The sequence below is a fragment of the Botryllus schlosseri genome, chromosome 5 (assembly GCF_051294905.1).
Source record: "Botryllus schlosseri isolate E-star chromosome 5, Bs_hap1, whole genome shotgun sequence".
Taxonomy (NCBI): Eukaryota; Metazoa; Chordata; class Ascidiacea; order Stolidobranchia; family Styelidae; genus Botryllus; species Botryllus schlosseri.
In genome coordinates, this window is record NC_137240.1 from 24,988,794 (window position 1) to 25,007,454 (window position 18,661).

Genomic DNA, 18,661 nt, shown 5'->3' on the forward strand with positions numbered 1-18,661 from the left:
GCTGATACAGCTTTATATCCACAGGGCCTGTTCAAGCCCACTGTACAGTGTACACGACACGATTCCAGCTCTGCGGTAGGTGACGCGGTGAAGACTTCATGGATTTCGTACTGTTGCTCTGTGCGTTTGGTAAATTGAGCAAAAATCCGTCATAGAATTCGGAAATAGACTCTCATTGAAATTCATTTAAGGCTAATAGACCCAGCTACTACACCCAGCTCTAACATCCACATCATCCACATGCATGTAGTGTAGGCCTACTCCAATTTTTTAAATATTTATTATAGACCTGCAGTCACAACACTATACCCAGGCATTTGTATTCAGGTATGATAATATTTACAAACAATATCCTTTTGCAACACTCAAATATTCTGCATATCCATGTAGCATGGAGCTTCAAAGTGTCCTATATAGAAATGGTTTCCCGAGATGTGGCCGAGCCCTGTGCTGCAAGATTTCAATAGCTAGCACCAAACATTTTGATGGGAAAATCCGTATTACCTTATGTAACAAAATTGTGTTATGAGCGTACTGGGCATGTCACCCACATTTTGACAATGACTACTGCAAAACAAAAAGTTTACAGCTGATAATTTATCACGAAATGAGACAAAAATTGTGCTGCTTTGAAAATTAAGGTAAAAAGTGTAAATATGCATTGGCAACTGTATTGGAATACCTATTGTTATTATCTTCTTTCTTCATGATTCCGGTGCCCCCATACCGCCCTAGAGTAAGTAGCCTATAAGCGGTCCCTTCAAAATCGCTTCATTGGGTGGCTGCGCCAAGGTTGTGAACCACTGATCTATACTATTGATACTATTGTAGAGTACATAGGCGCCGGCTTTTATTTTTTTACGAGGTGGCTAGGTCTTGTGACGTCTCAAATGTTCCACATCGATGACGTCCTCGTCACACTGAAACGCACTTCACTGCCGCTGGTGTACGTGCATCTTTAAACCATTCATGTGACGCTTTAATACTGGACCTGCACTCATTAATATCAAACCAATCGATCGAATCTGAGCTGTGCTCTCGGCAGTGATAATCTGTGTGAGACTCGATGATATAACCCAGGGGTCAACTGGTGGGCAACCTTTTTGAAAAGTGACCGCAATTTAGAGAAAAATATAACCAGCATTTACATATCACCCCATTTTGGTTTTGAATCTCTAAAAGATGTTTAAAGTAATTCTGAAGCTTAATAACAAGAGTTAGGTATGTACAGTTGGAGAGAAAGGTTGATTAACTAACATATTCCAAAATGATTGCCTTTATAATAAGTTAAATAACACATTCCCGGATTTCGCTTGCACAAAATTACCAATTCGTTTCAAGATTTGCACTGTTGATGCGATGGTAACGCTGGCAATGCATACTGTCCACCAGTATATAAATACACTGCGGGACTTTGCATGTCATTCTCTACTTCCTACTGATTTCGACGTTTTCATTTTCAATATATCAATGCGTTGAATCCGACTTCACAAAGTCATGCCGTGAAGATCGGGATACGTCGTTCAATTACAGAATTTCACATAATTTGGTACCTTGAATGCATTGACACCCAAGGGTAGGAGTGAGGTAGACAGTGGCCAAGTCTTGCCTGTGATCATGAACAAAACTAATATGCCATGGGCATGTGACCATTGTATGTTTATTGCATTATGTTTCCAGCATCATGCTACGTTTATATGCTCTGATTTTCTTATCCAAGCATTCCAGCGTAAAGACATGATTGGTTTCAATAGAACATGAAATAGTAAATCAAGACAGACTAATAGGGTCAAAGTGATCCACAGAACCGAGTAGTCTCACTGACATGTGAGTCGAAGTTTTTTTTGTTGGGTAATGGGTTACGAGCTCAAAACTTTTAATAACCGATGATCGTTGAATACTATTGTGGCATTGTTTCCAAAAATCAAAACAATGTCACGGCACCATTACCCCTTATAACTTGCCGAGGAATGTGAAAACCGGCTTCACTCAAATCGAGGCAAAAGTTGGGCCCCGGAACCAAAATGTATCAGTGTGAATTGAGTGACACAGTAGTAAATTGAATGTGATGAATCATGGCGGCTATAGAAAAAGGTAAGGCAACTACACCCTAACCAACGGTTCTTCCGTATCTCCTTTGAAAGCACTATGATGGTGCTTTGGTTTTCCTAACAAATTACTTGATCATACCAAAACATTGTCAGATGGTGAAAACGCCCAAGCTCAAAATATGCAACAATACGTCAACGCCATCGAAAAGATCATGTTGAGTTTGGGAAGAAGATTCACCGGTGAGCTCTATTCTCAATTGCAGATTATGTCAGACCTGGGTAAAGTGTGGGCCAAATGCGAAAGGTTGCTTGGAATTCAAAACATTAAACTTGGATTTTGAATGACTAAAATCAAGGGCTGTAGCAAATGAACGGGAAATTCGTTTACTTCGAAGCCTGTTCATTAACCCTTTGCGACCGGCGGTCTAGTATACTAGACCGCGACTGTTTAACACAGAAGAGTCGGTCTTTAATCGAAGATAGCTAGACCTGTATTGGTCATAAACTATTGCAATCGGTTTGTATGGATAGCTCTTATAAATACGCATACATCAGACTATATATAACCTATTATTGCAATGTATATGGCTAATTCCATTATAATTTAGCAAGGGCTGTAATGCATACCCTCAGAATTGTACAATATTTACAAATGTTGTTCTTTTATGAATTCTAAGTGGATTACAAAAAACAAAATTGAAAAATTTCCAACGGCTTAAAAGATAATGCGATTCAAAACTCTCTTGACACTAGGTGGCGCTGCATGCAAAAATCTTTAAAATCGATATTTTTTGCTTAAATTGATGGTGGAGAACCAATTAAAATGTCTAATTATACAATGCTGGGGCCAAGGAATTGGAAAAAATCAACGTTTTTGCTCTCAACTCAATGAAAAAAAAGTTACGGATGAAATAAAATTGGGGGGGCCCGGACTTGAAAATCCATGTGGTGTTCAGTTTCTACAAAAAAAAATTGTTGCAAAATGTACTTTGAAGCAGTATGGTTAATATAAAATTGGATTTTCGAAGTGCAGTCTATTCCTTCATGAAATCTCAAAAAAATATGGTCTTTTATATCATTTATGGCTTAAAATAGTATTTACGGTGAACAGCTGGTCTCTGCTGCTCACCGTAAATATTATTTTTAGCAATCAACAATTGCAAAAAAAAAATTTTGGGGAGATTTTATGAAGGAATAGATTGCACTTCGAAAATCCAATTTTATATTAACCATACTGCTTCAAAGCACATTTTGCAACAATTTTTTTTTGCAGAAACTGAACACCACATGGATTTTCAAGTCCGGGCCCGGCCAATTTTATTTCGTCCGTAACTTTTTTTTCATTGAGTTGAGAACAAAAACGTTGATTTTTTCCAATTTCTTGGCCCCAGCATTGTATAATTAGACATTTTAATTGGTTCTCCACCATCAATTTAAGCAAAAATTATCGATTTTAAAGATTTTTGCATGCAGCGCCACCTAGTGACAAGAGAGTTTTGAGTCGCATTATCTTTTAAGCCGTTGGAAATTTTTCAATTTTGTTTTTTGTAATCCACTTAGAATTCATAAATGAACAATATTTGTAAATATTGGACAATTCTGACGGCATGCATTACAAATGTCAAAAAATTTGCTAAATTATAATGGAATGAGTCATATCCTGCTTGAAATGCAGATAAAACACGCAAAAACGTTTCCCGCAAAATTGAATTTATAATGATGTTCGCGTGAATGACCGCCTGAAATATAAACCATTGTATCTTCCGTTCTAGACGTGATATAACCAATTACAATTATCTTCTATGACTTGTTGTTGGTCATACTATTCTATGAAAGTCCTTATATCGAAGATTAGCACGTAGAAGATGTTTCAAATTGACGTGAAAGAAGCATAGCTTATTACGTGAAAATCATGGCTGCGTAAGATCACCCGACTCGCTGCAGTTTCAAACAGATGTACAATTGCTTCATGCAATAGCAAATTGTACGTATGGTTAGCCATTATCCTGACATATTCATCAATATCCCTATCATGAAGCTTAGTTTTGTATAAGAAAGCCAACACCAGCCCTAACACTACACAAATAAGCGTGCGAGTTAGGCTATTTTGGTACCCGAGCCTGTAATAACAACATCATATAGAGGCAGTTATATATCAGTCTTAGATGACACACGAAGTTACTGTTGGCTTCTATGAATACTGTTGATCATACATGGAACACTAGCCGTGTAGAATACAGTTCAAATTGATGTGAAATAAAGCAATAATGTATCACGTGAAATGACTTTTCGAGCGTATATGGGCGCTGGGCAGTGCCGAATAAGGCAACATGTGTATACTTACGGATGCCTTATGCAGTTGCAAGTTACATATAACAAGCAACTGGGGTTGGATAACACTTCAATAGCATGGAGATATATACGATCTAAGAGAAAATTGCGCAGGCAGTTACTATGTTATGCGCGTTGCCTTCAGCGAGAATACGAGATTACGTAATCGATTACTCATCGGCGGCGGCCGTGTGATTGTGCTTATCATCCCTACCTTTCCAAGATCGTAGCGCTGGGCTATGAAGCGCTATAGTAGCGTGTAATGTATCATTGGAACGTAGAGATTCATGCGGAAGGCAATCAGGTGGCCATATACCAAAAGAGGGCCTAGGTATGACGTCAGGAGATATAGAAGAACAAAATTATATTTTATTTTCAATAAAATCACAAACATTTTCTCGCATAACGTTATTCCCTCTAGCGTCTGAGCCGTGAGAGTATCTCAGACCGCTAGGCGGCTACTTCAGGTTTACGGCAATATATTGGGCGTCGATTTAAGCCATATGGATGACATTTTATCGTTATTTTTTGTGGATGCAGTAAAATTTTGGTCAGTAGGCCGGCCGGTTACAAAGGGTTAATATGCCACGATTATGCTGCCTAGTGCCTACGTGCCTGCGTAATCCAGATTCAAAATAAAGGCAATGTGGCAAAGTAGGAGTAGCTAGCTTTCTTTTCATATAGTTAAGTTCAAATCTTCCTATTTGACATTGTCACATTAAGCATTATATGGTGTGTGTTTCAATTGTGGCGTGATATGTTTCCCAATCCCTAATTCGTAAAGCAAGCCAAGCAGTGCTCGAGATTACTATAAGACTCATCATATCTATCACCCATAAAGGATTAACAGGCATGCCAAAAAAAGAATGCCGAGAACTTAAATTCAAAGAAGGTTTAGGTTTAGAATTTAGAGCACTAAATATTCGCATACTGGAGTCAGGACCAGGGTAAGCCCACCCTTTCGGTTTTTGCCGATCGTGACGCCGAGATTGAGGATTTTAATTCAAGTTGGTCTTATGGCAAAAGCACGAAACACTCGATCAAGGTTGGGAGAAGTTCAGAAAAACTGCAAAGTTCGCTCAACATAAAGGCTATTTAACCTGCACACCTCTCGCAAGGCAGCGACCAAGAAAATAAGCTTTGTACTATTGCATATACATTTCAATGCAGTGGTTCTCGAACTGGGAAACGTGAAAGCATCAGAAAGGTGGCACGAAGCCGGAGTTTATTGTCCGACTTTTAGATTTCACAACTCTATCGTCAACAGCCATAATCTTATATGCCATCAAACTATCCGTTGGGATTGCTAGCATTCTGGTTGCACTTTTTAATATATTCTGATATCATGATAAGTGAGCGCGAAATTGTTCACTATCGTAAAGGGAGACGTGCCTAAAAAGTTTGAGAACCACTGTTTCAGAGTTTTAATAGAAGAACGTGGATGAGAGAGCTAAAATGTATCAGGTTCAACATTGTTTCGAATCATGACAGCTAATAGATATTTTTTTAATTAACCATCACTTTCTCATTATCTAATATCAACACATTCACTGAGTAGCATTTATTAACAATGTAATTTAGAAATAAAATTATAATACGCTGGAGAATATAGCTAAATCTTTTCACTTTACCAGATAACATATTCAATTTTTTTTCATTTGGCCCGCGGAGGAAAATGATTGCCCATCCCTGGATTATGTGATTAGTTTTGACACAGTTGAGTGTTGAAATTCAGGCGTCGGGAAAACCCAGTAATTTTCGGATGAGCTCTCCATATTTATAGCGTTCCCTTGTGCTCATATTTTACATGACAGCAAGCAAGATTAATATAATTGCGATACTTTGGTAGGATTTTTGTTGTACCGGTTGTGGAATTATAGTGCGCTACAAGCATCCATGGATTTGTGCATGTGTTCTGTAATTCATATTGGTTTATTGATTTGTCATCGATTCTGTTCTTTAGAGGAAAAGCAGCCAAGTGAATCATTTCAGAAGATTGATTTCAGTGAACTATTCACAAATGAAATAGACATAACGACCTTACCACCTGTTGCAATTGGACAGTTCGGAAATGTGTACTTCAGAAACTTCCGAGGCCAAAAGGTTGCAATTAAGATATTCACTACAGATACAGAAGACGGAGGCGGTCAAAATCTGCTGACTTTCAAAAGGGAACTTGCAGCTTTGAGGTAGCAACTGTCGTTCACTTATCAATTACAGGAAGTCACTTATAGCTCTGTTATCCCTGAATTATTCAAACCTCAGCGTTATATTTGGGCTGATGGTACTGCTACTCGTGGTATTCAAAGCCTACATATAGTTGTAATTCTTTAATCAAATTTCAGAGTCGTTAAACACGAAAACATCATAAGCTTCCACGGCTGGGGGGAACACGAAAGATTCCATTATCTTGTCATGGAGCATCTTGACAAAAGCCTTGACAAATATGTTTCGGAGCAAAATTATGATGACAATATTGGACTTTCGTCTCGTATTACTTGGGCAGTTGCGAAGCAAATTATGCATGCAATGCATTATTTGCATACCAGAGAGAAAGTCATTGTGCATGGAGATTTGTCACCTGATAATATATTGGTGGGGATTTAAACTATTTGTAGACATAATTCCATTTTATCATCGTTTCAAGTAGGGCTGGGCACTTGATTTGAGTACTTGAATTGAAACAATACAAATAATACTCGATACAGATTCAAGTAGTGAAACAAGTTTTTTTTCAGGTATTGGAATTCTACAACCCTTTCTGTTTAAGAGTAATGATAACTTTTTCTCGTTATGAAAGCAAAACCTTTCTCATAACAAAAAACAATGAAATTGGTGTATTTGAAGTATACCAAATTTTATTCAGGTTGTGTAGAACATTTTTTTATTTTGTTGCTTAAAAGATGGATATTTAAACTTTCCACATCATGCACACTAGGTTTATGACTTGTAAAAAAAGTTTTGCCTGCAGCAGGAATTAATGAACATTTCGGTATAACTTAATAAAAATAATAATCATTTTGTTCAAATCGAAAAAAAACTGTCCCGCACAAACTAATTTCAATTTTCGACATTGGTCTTAATATAGAAAAAAAAATGCGATTCAATGGTATTCTTTGCTACAAATTTAATCTTCAAATATATGTCCTTTTGCACTTCTGGTAAAGTTCATCCATCAATGTGACTTCCCTTTCTGTTATTATGTTAGTTCCAGGGACAACTACGTATCTGGCTTCCAATGGGGTGGGTTTTAAGGCACTTAACCACTTCAGGACATTCGAGCGCAAAGACAGCAGCAAATAATCTTTGGTATATTCCAGAGCCCGACCGATTTGGGATTTTTGGGTGGATACCGATAAAACCGATGTCTCACACCTTGACCGATAACCCCAATAATTTTAGCCAATATTCAAAAGAAGTTGGATATAGATAAGCACATTTTCAAAGCTTCAGAGCATTTATTTGAACATCTTTACAGGCATCATTATACTTGAACAGGAAATAAACTAGAAAGGCTTCATCTGGACACTTGTAAAGTGTGAGCTATATGAAACATAACAATATTCTCAGTCTGACGGTCAAAGATAATAGTTTTCTGACTTTCTACTGCCATGTTGTGACGTCACGAGAATTGCCGATAATTTTTCAGCAGCAATGGTCGATACCGATAATTCTTTCAAAGTGTGATATCGACTCGATATTATCATTATTGAGAGGGCATTACTAGTAGCCTAAAGCCAACCGTTCACTGAAAATGACTAAGCTGCATCAACCGAAAATGTAGGCCATGATCCGCCTAGGTACTTGTTTATCCCCTTTTCAAGATTTGAAAGAATTGATGCCTTCTTGCTTCATATCAATCACAGCAGCTCGATGAGTTCCGCTAGTATTACAGATATCCGTTCCTTTGAAGAAAACTATTATGTCATAGTTTGCCTTTTCGCTTTCAAGCAGATAAAACGAATTGAGATACGAATCACAGCAGGTTGATGGGTTATTAGAGGTATCCATGCCAGTGAAGCGAGGTAATTCCTTATCGAACCATAGTTTCTTTAGTGGCTCTTAATCATATTATGCTCTTTTAAGATTAGAATCACAGCAAGTTGTTACAGATTTGTGCGCCAGTTAAGCGAAATTATTCAATCTTATGCGTAGTCGGTATCATCACCACACCAATGTGGAGTGTTCGAGACAATCAGCTGCTACAAAACCAACCGTATCGGTCAATCACAGCCAGATTTTGTGACGGTCACTAGGGTGGAGTGAAAAATGGAAAATTTTGAATTTCAAAACGGACGCTTGATATGTGGTGCCAAATTAAAAAAAATAAAATCTATAATAATTTTGGGCTCGTGCACCCTCTAGTGGTCGTGCAATTGCACCGAACGAGCCAAAAATAGCTAATTTCGCTATATACTGATGACCGCTTATGCTAGAAAGCTGATTTTTGGCACAAAAGATGCTGAAGCAACAAGTTTCTATCTAGCTTCCGCAGAACTTTGTCTTTAAAATGAACAGAAAAAAAGTTGCGAGCAAATTATTGATTTTTAGACCATTTTTCGGTAAAATTACGCACTGAAGCAGGGTACGAGGCCAAAAGCGTGTAGTGATCAATCTTATAACTGACAACTCCATATTGGAAACACATTAATTGCTAATTCATATTGAAAACACAAAACCATCAATTCTATATTGAAAAAAGATATATTTCGAAGATGATTTCACTACCAGAGTACTAGTCTGCACAAACTTTGAAATCTTGTTTCGTATTAAAGGATTTCATCTGTTTTGAGACTTCAGTTTTTCGCTTATTAAGCCATCTCTGCGGTTAAATCCCCACACATGGGCAGATGCTTTGGTCACCACTTTAACGCCTCTTTCCGCTGCCTGGTTGTGCCAGGGATGTTTGAGGAGATGACCTTAGATTTTCCATCCATGGCGAGTTTTTGATTGCTGGTAGCTGTTCCATATCTTTTAGATTCAAGTTGACAATTCAGTGGTATGATTTTGCCTTGATGTTCATAATTGGGATTTTAAACAATCTGATTCTAGTGTCAACGTTGTTTTTAGGTTTCGTTTCATTAACATATCCTCCTTCAAAGTCGCTAATTAGAATCTGGTATTCTGTTTGATCTGCTCATAGTTGCAATCTTGCAAGTCTTCCGAGGCCTTCATCATCATCACCGAGCATTCCTAAAAAACATTATCCGGATGTGCAAAATATACTCTTCGTTGTAGCAAAGGTAGTGCAAGGTTGCGAATTCGTGTATCAGAAAGCTTTGTAATATGGGAAACTATGTTGCACAAGTTTTAGCACCATCAACAATTGTGACTTTTTATTTCAAGATAGTTCAGATTGCTTGATGGATGACTCTGTCGCACATGTATGCTATGTATAGTAGGGTGGTTCAAAAATAACCTTTTTTCCTGAATCTTGCAGGTTACTTGATTAAATCGTTAGGTTGCCTTGAAAAACGACGCACACCAAATTTGAATTCATTCCAACCAATATTCGCGGATTTCGTAGAGTTTGAAAATTTTGAATTTGCCTAAAAATGCAAAAAAAAAATTTTTCAAATTTTTTTGCCAACCCCATGAAATTGCTGCGCTGTCTTCGAAAACGATGCAAAACAAATTTGACTCGATTCGAAGCCGTAGAAGTGGAGTTATTTCAGTTTTTCTTTGATAATTCTGGGATTATCCTTGATTGGTGGATCATCTCAGAATTATCATCAAAAAACTTGAATAACTCCGCTTCTGCAGCTTGGAATTGAGTCAAATTTGTTTTCCATCGTTTTTGAAGACAGCGCAACAATTTCATAAGGTTGGAAGGAAAATTTGAAAAAAAATTTTTTTTGCATTTTTAGGCAAATTCAAAATTTTCAAACTCTACGAAATCCGCGAATATTGGTTGGAATGAATTCAAATTTGGTGTGCGTCGTTTTTTAAGACAACCTAACGATTTAATCAAGTAACCTGCAAGATTCAGGAAAAAAGGTTATTTTTGAACCACCCTAATGTATAGCCACTCTAAATTTGACATGTTCTATGTGGGACAGAGTCATCCATCAGGTAATCTGAACTATCTTACTCAATTCTGCATGGAGGTTTATTTTCCGTCATGGTTAGAAATAAAAAGGCACAATTATGGATAACTCAGTCCCACTTAGAACATGCGGAATATTGAGTTGCTATGTGCGACAGAGTCATCCATCAAGCAATCTGAACTACCTTGCTCAATTCTGCATTGAGGTTTATTTTCCGTCATGGTTTGAAATAAAAAGGCACAATTCCATTGTTGATGGTGCTAAAAACTTCTGCAACATAGTTTCCCATGTTACAAAAGCTTTCTAATACACAATTTGTAACCTTGCTACAACAAAAGGCATGTTTTGCACATCTGGGAATGCTCGGTGATGATGATGAAGGCCTCAGAAGACTTGCAAGACTACAACTATGAGCAGATCAAACAGAATATCAGATTTCAATTGACGACTTAAAAGGAGGATATGTTAATGAACCGAAACCTAAAAACAACGTTGACACTAGAATCAGATTGTTAAAAATCCCAATTATAAACATCACGGCCAAATCATACCACCAAATTCTCAACTTGCATCTAAAAGATGCGGAACAGCCACCAGCAATCAAAAACTTTTCATATCTCGAGCTGGGAAATCTAAGGTCATCACCATTAAGGATCAATCATCCTTGGCACAACCAGGCAGTGCAAAGAGATGTTAAAGTGGTGACCGAAGCATATGCCGATTGCCCATGTGTCGGGATTTGAACATAGAGATGGCATCATCACACAAAAACTGAAATCTCGAAAGCAGATGAGATCCTTTATTACGAAACAAGATTTTAAAGTTTGTGCATACTAATAATACTCTGGTAGTGAAACCATATTCGAAATATATCTTTTTTCAATATAGAATTGATGTTTTTGTGTTTTCAATATGGATTTGCAATTTATGTGCTTTTAATATAAAGTTGTCAGTCATGAGATCAATCACTACAAGCTTGTGGCATAATAGCGCCTGCTTCAGTGCCTAATTTTACTTAAAAACAGCCTAAAAATCAATAATTTGCTTGTAACATTTTTTCTGTTCATTTTTAAGACAAAGTTCTGTGGAAGTGAGATAGAAACTTGTTTCTTCCGCATCTTTTAAGCCCAAAATTAGGTATTTTTGGCTCGTTCGGTGCAATTGCACGACCACTAGAGGGTGCACGAGCCCAAAATTATTATAGAAATTATTATTTTTTAATTTGGCACCACATCAAGTGTCCGTTTTGAAATTCAAAATTTTCCATTTTTCACTCCACCCTAACGGTCACTACTGATTAAATACGCACTTTCTCCATAGTAATCATCTGCTACCAATATTAATTCTTGTCGACTTGATACACTCTATTCCCGAATTATCGCGTCAGCCTAAACATATGAATTATCGCGTCAGCCTAAACATATATGTTGACCAATCTATAGAATGACTAACCGTCTACTGAAAATGAGTAGGCCCATGCCGCAAACGAAAAATGTAGACCATGATTTGCCAGCATATTTGTTACTCCCTTTGCGAGCTCTGTGAGAGTTAATGACTTCTTGATTTCAACCATATTATACTCTTTTGAGGTATGCATGACAACTGGATGCTACAGATTTCCGTATCAGTGAAGCGGAGTAGGCTAATTCGTATGTCACGGTTGGTACACGAATCGGAAACGTTGTACACAATCAGCTGATATTGTAAAACCGCTTTAAAACCAGCCCTATTGATTGATATCACGTCACGTTCACGTGGACAATTTATGCATGCACTCATGCAGGCATGTCATGCATATGTAGGTACAGATCGCGTGTATGTGCATCACGGCGTTGCCACATTCGGTGTCAATTCGCAGGTATAATTTTCCCGACAACGTCCGTCTCAGTAAGATAGATTCTCGACATTGGCAATTCTCGTTAATGTCCATTCTCGGTAATGACCATCTCGGTAATGACCATCTCGGTAATGACCATTCTCGGTGGTGTCCATTCTCGGTAATGTCCATTCTCGGTAGTGTCCATTCTCGGTGGTGTCCATTCTCGGTAATGTCCATTCTCTGTTGTGTCAATTTTCGGTAATGTCCATTCTATGTGGTGCCCATTCTCTGTAATGTCCATTCTCGGTAATAGCGTTCTCGGTAATGTCCGTTCTCGGTAATGGTTTTCTTGGTATTGGTATAGAACCGTACTATTCAAGCTTGACATGAAAATAATCACATTTCAAATACTGAATTTGAAGAAAATTGTTTTTGTGCCGGTCATAATATTTTTAATTAATGAGCTATAGACATCATGCGAGAGGATGCATCAGGACATCATAAAACTGTTGGGTTATAATATTGCAGCTAGTGAACCTTTGAAGTGTCACAATTTTATGTAGAATATTTTAAAATCTACTGAAGATTGATCTGATATCACAGGATTTGAGCGGTGTAGCCTAATTCTGGTTTTGATATAGTCGTGATAAGTACATAGGCTATTGTTACTGTCATTGCCAAAGTCAAATTAAAGCAGCGTTAGATTTGGCCTTCGAATATTATTGGAAAATATCAATAACACCTTAAATATAACACTGGTCAACAAAATAAAAAAATTTGAGAGCCGTTTCTAGGGTTTTTGAGGTTGCTGATTACGAATATCACATTAGTTTTGTCAGATTGGCTCTCTGTCAGAAGATATTTATACCCCTAAAAAGCCCAAAATTACTGTATTTCCATTCAAATATTTCACTTGGTAGGAAGAAAACCGTAGTTTTTTCTCATTTTATACTGCGCCTAAATAGCTAATTGACTATGAAGAACCCTCATGTCATTCTCAGTCATTCTATCAAGATTAACATGACATGATGCGAAATATTTGTTGGTCAAAAAGCAATTTGTCAAGCCTAAAAATTGTACTTTTGCGCATCGGAAATTCATATTCACCTGTATCCAGTGGTCATTCTACCAAAATTAAAGATGAGTATAAAACTTTAAAATTTGACCTTGAAAGGCTTTTCTACAATACTCATGTGTCTCACTTCTTTTGACTGGTAAATGGATAATTTTCCACTGATTTAACAAAGTGGGTATACCTAGCAACCCTATCAAACGAGAAGCCTAAATCTGGTATCTAGTATATTCGAATACCGATGAAAGATTCCAATTTCACATTAGGAAGGAGTTCACTGCATGTAATTTCTCCTAAGATGCAGTAAATAAAACTTTCTAGATGATCACAAAGCACCCAACTACAAACATTTGGTCCGAAAATTCGTATCTGCATATCAAACACTTGAGCACAAAGATGAGCATAAAAGCGCACTTCCTGTTCAGTCATCTTGATATATTTCCTTATCATCTTGTTGATTAGCAAGGGAAGAGGTTCTACCAAGACACCAGAACAACAAACGACAGGTACCAGGGCAGATGAGATGAACCATTGCACATATTATGTCAGACCATTTCCAGAACCTTTCGAGAAACTGCACTAAATAGCTTACAGGCGAAAATCGTACAAAAAACAAATTCGATTTAAAATATATCAGTAATATTGCATTCCAACTGATTATGTCAAATTTATATTAGGTGGTTGACGAAAAACTGATGGAATTAATGCCACATTATTTGAGTATCTAGGCAAATACTTATATACATGACTGGAGTTTATTTATCCGTGAATATCCGTGAAAGTCTGTAAATATGATAAATCCATTACCCCTAAATATAGTGCTGTTGCTGTATTTTGATTTAAAATGGTCTTCTGTGTGTAAAAATAACAAGTAGATTGAATCTCTAAACTTTATAGTATGACTAAGCCTATTTTTATCTAGTCAATACCGCGAAAATGGGAGATTCTGGTCAAAATAGCCCCATGGGTTATCTCAACAACAAGAGCCAATTTGACAAAAACTTTGGCCATATTCGGAATCAGTGCCCTTCAAAACCCCCAAAACCACTCTTACTTTGTCTGCCTAAAAATATGTGTTGACCAGTGTAATCAATATTGAGCCACAGTAACAGCATTGCTTCTTAACCTTTTCAGCGATCGAACCACTTGTACTTCCAATAAGATTTCTGATCGTACCAATATTAAAATCAGAAAGCCCATTCACATTATTTAGCGCGAAGACTATTTTCCAGTTCAATAAATTAGCCAACAAAATATCCCACAGCATATAGGCCTAATTCCACAACTCATCTCGTACACACTGATTTGGTGCTTCGTACCCCGATGGGGTCTACGGACCCTGGTTAAGAGCTCCTGGAATAGAAACGTCAATCGGCGAATAATTCCTTGGTGTTTCAGCTAAAATGAAGGTACTACTATACCTTATTCGCCACCGATAGTAACATGGATAAAGAGAACAAACAACACCCAGCATGTGACCAACTATACATCATGGTGGTCACAGAATACCAATGGTTGCCATAATGACTTGATTATATAGCTATATACCCTACGGAACGCAAGCTACGACCTTTTGATATATTACTATTCCCCGTGACAGTTTCGTACATTGCTGCTGCTGTAGGATTTCCAAGTCACCGTTCCGAGTCGCAAGTCCTTCTCTAATTTTAACGTTTGACCCGACTCAACTCGAGTCATTTTTATATAATCACCCGGTAATTTTACGGGAAGGTCGCAGCAAACCAAATCACAATTTCCAGTCACAAATCATCAACGGGTCATGTTTTATCATCATGAACTAGAAATGTGACGTAATAGCTGATCTTCTACCGCATGGTAGCTTTTATAAGTGTTGAAAGTGATGTGATAATGAAGTTAGTTGAGATTTCAGTGATTTTTATAGTCGTTTTAGCGTGAACTTCAAGTTCTTATATCTAAAAAAGATATATGGAACTTGAATATATTGTGGAATGCTTGAAATTCCCAAATGCCGTCGCGGGCCGCACAAAATGCTTTTGGGGGCCGCATGGAGCCCGCGGGCCGCTTGTTTGAGACCTCTGCTGGCTATACCAGAGATTATTTGCTGCTATCTTTGCGCTCGAATGTCCTGCAGCGATGAAGTGCCTTAAATTCCCATTGGAAGTCGTATATGTCCGTTGTGTGCAGATGTCCCTGGAACTAACATAATAACAGAAAGGGAAGTCAAATTGATGGATGAACTTTACCAGAAGTGCAAAGGGACATATATATGATGATTAAATTTGTAGCAAAGAATACCTTTAAATTGTAAATTTTTTCTGTATTCGGACCAGTGTCGAAAATTGAAGTTAATTTGTGCGGGACATTTTTTTCGATTTGAACAAAATGATTATAATTTTATTAATTTTTCGTTTCGGTTTGCAGGTGTTCGGCAAGAGAATTCAATTCAATTCAATTGATTACTTTTGGGCTGAAATAAAACTCGCTTTTTAAGAGTGGCACGCTACAAAATGTGTGCTAATTGACTATGAGCACGGAGTTGCTACTTCGGCAGCATAAGCCACTTCTATATACATTTAGGACTGCGCACAATGATTCAAGTACTCGAATCTGAATCGAGTATTAATTCTAATGATTCTAGTCGAGTATTAGAAGATGATTTTTTCGAGTACGGAAATTATACGCTCCACGAAACTGAAAGTTAATTTACTAATGAGAATAATAGTTTTGATACTATTTTACACTGAGTAAACCTTGATTGGCCATGTCGCAGCTTAGGAGACATAGTACAAAGCTACAAACGTTACTGAGTCCCACAACATAGTTAAGAAGTGCAATGAAATCGGTATGGTCGAAAAATACCAAAGTATCTTCAATGTGATAGATAACAGGCATTATCTTCATTGTGGTGACGTAAAAGGAATATATTTGAACTTTGACATATTACATTCTGTTGTGACATCATAATGAGTGATACTCAAACACACGACTCGAAGTGTAAGTGTAATACGTGATTCAAAATGGAATCACTCAGGTGCTCTATTTTGCCTCTTATTAATTCAATTCAAAAATCATATTATACATTAATTCAATTCAAAAATCATATTATACATTAATTCAATTCAAAAATCATATTATACATAGCATATGAAATGACCTTATAAAGAAATGTTTCATTTCTCATTACGTTTATGTCTTTTTACGCACTGTGCAAACAGACAGACAATAAAAACACCAGCTATCACCTGCAGTCCTACACATGTCCACAAGTTACTCTTAGTTGGGTGACGTTTTCTAATCGGCTTAAGGTCTGTTACCAGTCACAATCTACTATCGGTATATGGATGGTACGACACGCCAAAGACATTTTAAATCGTAATATAGTTAAGCTTTTATTGCCTTTGTTGAAAATTGAAAGCGTCAGCTCAAATTGAACTCATATTGCGACTTCAAGAAACTTCATTTCTTTCAGGCAACTTGCGTTCCCACCTTCGCATGCTTTCATGCCCCCTAAGGGGACTGGCCCCCTGTTTGAGAACCACTGGTTTAAACTATCAATCAGTGACAAATGTATAGTACTATGCCTATCCATATACATGTACATTATATTTCATTGATTGCTTGTGGCTTGAGCCATCTCAACTCTGTTAATAGATAGCGAGATCTATTGAATCTTGTATTTGTGATCAGTTAGATACAAAAGTCTTTTCTCAATAAATCCCTCATCCTTCAATCAATTGCACTGAATGAAATTCATTCTGCGACAGGTTGACACGCAACTTATCATACCAAAGCCCAAAATCATTGACTTTGGACTTTCCAGAAATGACTTTCAGGGTGACCACTCTGCCGCCATTCAAAAGGTACCGGTGCTGTTGTTACTCTGTTCACGATTTTAAATTACATGTTAGCATCACACTCTGCAATATATTTGTTGAGTTTCCTTTTGCATTATATAAATATGACCTCAGGAGCTATCCCAAGATGTTGCTTCAGTAAACGTAAAAGTTTTATATTTGTTATTCACTTGATAGCTTTCAAAGTGATTGATAGCGGGTGCAATTACGAAAGCTATCCTATGGTTGCTAAATATCTGCTGATTTGTCACTTGCTTTCCCACTCATGTCCTCTTAATTAAACTTTAAAATAATGATATTTCCAGGAACTATTGAAGTAGGAATAGTCCATTGACAAAACCAGTCAAACAGTGTTATTTCTCTGCAATTTTTAGGTATGTTTGAGATGACGGAATTCATATAATTAGATTAGATAATTTGATTGTTACAGGTTCGCAATAGATATCTTCCAGAAGTCGAAGAGGTGGATGAGGTGAAGAGTTTGGAAGATCTTTGCAAATTAGATGTGTATGCATTTGGATTGGTCGTACTCTTTATGAGAACCGGCAAGTCTCCATTTGATGGTGTAGCATCAGAAGATCTGTACGGTGAGTTAGTTGTTTATCTTATCTCATCTCATCTTATTCGCTAATTTTGTATTCCTTTGATTATATCTATGAACCATCTCGGACCAGATTACATGCGAATGCCGAATAAAAACCGGCTCAGACTACCTCCTTACCTGCTCACTACTATTCTCGGAGACATCATTAAGAAATGTTGCTTGGTATCTCGATATCAATATTCATTCCTTTCCACGTAGTCCATGTAAAATGTTCCATTGTAATGGATGTTTTCAGAAGAAAAAGCAACGACCATCTTTTCGTGAAATAAGAGATGAGTTTTTCGCGGAAGGGTTTGAAAATCCGTTTAATTTATCAGAAAAAAGTGAATTTTTTGAATGCGGATTTCTGAAAGACACTCTGATTTTTGTCGCCGACTCTGTTGTGAATAGCTCAAAGGTTAGAAAAGTCTCAATTTCTATGTCGTGCGAATGTTATATCTGAAGTATGTGAATGCGGGTATACTAAAACTTATTCTTGCATATGTCTGATACGATAGTACTGACCGACAACCTACTCGTAGTAACAACATTTTTTACCTTATTTGATATTTGGCAGGGAGAATATCATCGACCTTCTGAAAGGCTTCCTGGTTATAAGAGGTTTGATTTTCTTTCCGTAGTTAATAACTAAATTGAGTTGTTGTGCCATGCCATGTAAGTAACATCATCCTAATTTATTACCGTAGATTCAAGCCTCGAGATGAAGAGGTAAACAGTTTCGATAGGGGCCATCTCATACGAGAGAGAGATATGATATTCTTTCTCGCCTGCACCATCGAGATGCTTTGGCGACGGAGTTGCGATACGGCCCCATGAGGTCATCTAGTCTGCGCCCCCGTTTTTTTTTCTCCATGCTATCCGTGATTGCTGAGCGCCAAGCAGGATAGCTGCGGATACCATT

The 18,661-nt window shown here is 37.4% G+C and overlaps 2 protein-coding genes across 2 annotated transcripts in view; one reads left to right on the forward strand and one right to left on the reverse strand.

The window, feature by feature from the left end:
- The window catches only part of LOC145439514 (cornifelin homolog A-like), a 428,374-nt gene that overhangs the window by 405,895 nt on the left and 3,818 nt on the right, over positions 1 to 18,661 (reverse strand). The gene's annotated exons all lie outside the window — the stretch shown is intronic.
- The window catches only part of LOC145439957 (uncharacterized), a 60,173-nt gene continuing 43,587 nt past the window's right edge, over positions 2,076 to 18,661 (forward strand). The window contains exons 1-7 of the mRNA XM_080317625.1: positions 2,076 to 2,094; positions 2,205 to 2,335; positions 17,067 to 17,162; positions 17,587 to 17,743; positions 17,831 to 17,922; positions 17,996 to 18,183; positions 18,343 to 18,360. Coding sequence (XP_080173751.1) covers positions 2,076 to 2,094; positions 2,205 to 2,335; positions 17,067 to 17,162; positions 17,587 to 17,743; positions 17,831 to 17,922; positions 17,996 to 18,183; positions 18,343 to 18,360 — 701 coding nt within the window. The remainder of the gene's footprint in view (positions 2,095 to 2,204; positions 2,336 to 17,066; positions 17,163 to 17,586; positions 17,744 to 17,830; positions 17,923 to 17,995; positions 18,184 to 18,342; positions 18,361 to 18,661) is intronic.